The sequence below is a fragment of the Oryx dammah genome, unplaced genomic scaffold (genome assembly GCF_014754425.2).
Source record: "Oryx dammah isolate SB20612 unplaced genomic scaffold, SCBI_Odam_1.1 HiC_scaffold_23, whole genome shotgun sequence".
NCBI classification, from domain to species: domain Eukaryota; kingdom Metazoa; phylum Chordata; class Mammalia; order Artiodactyla; family Bovidae; genus Oryx; species Oryx dammah.
The window spans coordinates 97,687,292-97,689,739 of NW_024070207.1; the positions used below are offsets into that span (position 1 = coordinate 97,687,292).

At 46.2% G+C, this 2,448-nt stretch overlaps 1 protein-coding gene across 1 annotated transcript; it reads right to left on the minus strand.

Moving 5' to 3' along the window:
• Positions 1-402: 402 nt before the first annotated feature.
• Positions 403-828, minus strand: LOC120881674 (histone H2A-Bbd type 1-like). Its single transcript, XM_040265342.1, has one exon. It carries the CDS (start codon positions 826-828, stop codon positions 403-405), a length of 426 nt encoding a protein of 141 aa, XP_040121276.1.
• Between the last annotated feature and the right edge of the window lie 1,620 nt (positions 829-2,448).

Sequence of the window (2,448 nt, forward strand, 5' to 3'; positions counted from 1 at the left end):
GCATCAGGAATAAAGCCTTAGGCTCTTCCCTCACGGTTTTCAGCCCCTCTCCCATTACCACCATCCTTCTGGGAATTCAACAGGTCCTCTCCGTGCCAACCTCCCAAAATCCCTGGTCTGGACTCCTTCAGAGCCAGTGAAGAAGTCCTGCCCTGCAACCTCAGCCAGCGACTCCCCCCAGGACCACACACAATACTGTCACCATCGGAAACCACTCCCCGATTTCAGGATTCCAGCATCCCTCCCTGACCACCCACTCCACCCCTCCATCCCTCATGAGAGAACCCCCCTGCCACCCCATGTCGCCCAGACGCCTCCAGGACAAATGACAGAAAGCAAGCAGTTACAAGCACAGCCATAAACGCTTTAATAGCAGTGCTAAGGGCAGAAGACCAGGCCTCCCTAATCTGTGGGCAGTTTGGGGTGAGATGAAGCTGCTGCTATGTGGCTGGACTCAGGGGCCTGGGCATCCCTACTTCTCTTGGGAGCAGGTGGTGAAGCTGCAGGCTGAGAGAAGGCACTGGGCTGGAAGAGGCAGCGGAGGTTCTCATTGTTGGTCAGCACCCTCTGCACGTGCTCCGGGCTGATGCGTACCCTGTGGTTGGCGCCGGCCTCTTGCCCCGCCAGGTCCAGGACGTTGGCCGTCAGGTACTCAAGGACTGCGGTCAGGAACACGGGTGTCGCTGAGCTCAGGCGGTGGGCGCCCTGACCCTCTCTCAGGAAGCGGGCCACGTGGCTCACGGGGAAGTGCAGCTCGGCCCTGGTGGAACGGGAGAGGGAGTGTCTCTTACTGCGACGGCAGTTCTGGAGGCGTCTTCTCCGAGACATGGTGTCGGCTGGATGCTGCCTCTATCAGCCCAGACTGATGATCCCGCTGGCTGGGGCCTCCTGAGATGCCAGTCTCTCTCTGCCGGCTGTGTCCCCTTGCTCAGGTCTCTTATTGCTCAGGGAGCTGCCTTGGTGACAGCTCAGGCTTTGTGATGTCATCAGTGGCCACTGGGCCCTGGATCAGGACTGGCCTAGAAATGGCTGATAGGAAATCTGGTCTCTCTGTTGAAAAGACCATCTCTTGAAGGGAAGTTTTAACTTTCTGTCAGACTACAACATTCTAGCTGAAAATGTGTTTCAATGGAAAACTAATCTATGTCTGTAAAACACAACTCTGGGTTATTTCATTCCAGTCTTACATCATCTTTGAGCCCTTTTACATCCTTTTGGAAGCCTGTAGGTCACTGATACAACCTTTGCTGAAGGCTCAATTTCCTTTCCATACAGCAATCAATCTGGCCTCTATTAATGTATTTATCCTACTATTTCTGATCAATATTACTTTTCCATTCTTTGGTTTCTCTTGTCAACTAGTTATAACATCTGCCCATTTCCTTATGTGATAAATGTTTTAATACATGTTCTATCTAGGTGTCAGGATTTTATACTTATTTGATAATTATCTTTGTTTTGGAAGACACATCCATATGTCCAATTGTTCCACCTATCACAGCCATGTGACTTCAATGACAGAGACATAAACTACATGAAAATTTAAAGCCCAAACATGTCTTTTCCTGGCTCTCCAATGTGAATTCAATGTATCAGTAACACATCATTGACCTTTTTTGTAATTTTTGTTTTCCTCTCTACTGATTTAGTGTATCTATTGTGTTTTTGGCTCCTTTACAGCTAATAAGCTATTTCCTGCTATTGACAGTCATGGTTGGTAATCTGGTTTTTAGTTTTCCTTGTATTTTTTTGTTAAGTACATGTAACATAAAATTCACCATTTCAGCAATTTTAAGAATAGTAATTCAGTGTTTTTGTTACAAATACGTTCATGATGTTGTGAAAATATCTGTTCAAATTCCAGGATAGTTTCTTTAACCCCCAAATAAATTCCACACCCATTAAGCAGTAAGGCCTTATTCCTCAATCCCCACAAGCCCTGGCAAACACTCTACTTCCTGTCTCTATTGGTTGACCTGTACTAGACATTTTATATAAATGGACTCATATAATATGGGGCAGCATGTATCTTTGTTTCTTTCACATAGCATGTTTTCAAGGTTCATCCACATTATAGCAGGTATCAGTACTTCATAAATTTTTATAGCTGAAAAACAGTCCATTTTATATATATATGTGTGTGTGTACATATGTGTGTATATGTATGAGTGTGTGTGTGTATTTATAAATACATGGGCTTCCCTGATAGCTCAGCTGGTAAAGAATCCGCAATGGGGGAGACCTGGGTTTGATCCCTGGGTTGGGAAGATCCGCTGGAGGAGGGCATGGCAACCCACTTCAGTCTTCTTGCCTAGAGAATCCCCATGGTCAGAGGAGCCTGGCGGCTGCAGTCCATGGGGTTGCAAAGAGTTAGACATGATTGAGTGACTAGGCACAGTATATACATATAAATATATATATATATATATATATGGAGAAGGCAATGGC

Excerpts from the sequence above, each read along its gene's own strand:
- LOC120881674 (XM_040265342.1), bottom strand. The coding sequence starts at position 828 with ATGTCTCGGAGAAGACGCCTCCAGAACTGCCGTCGCAGTAAGAGACAC.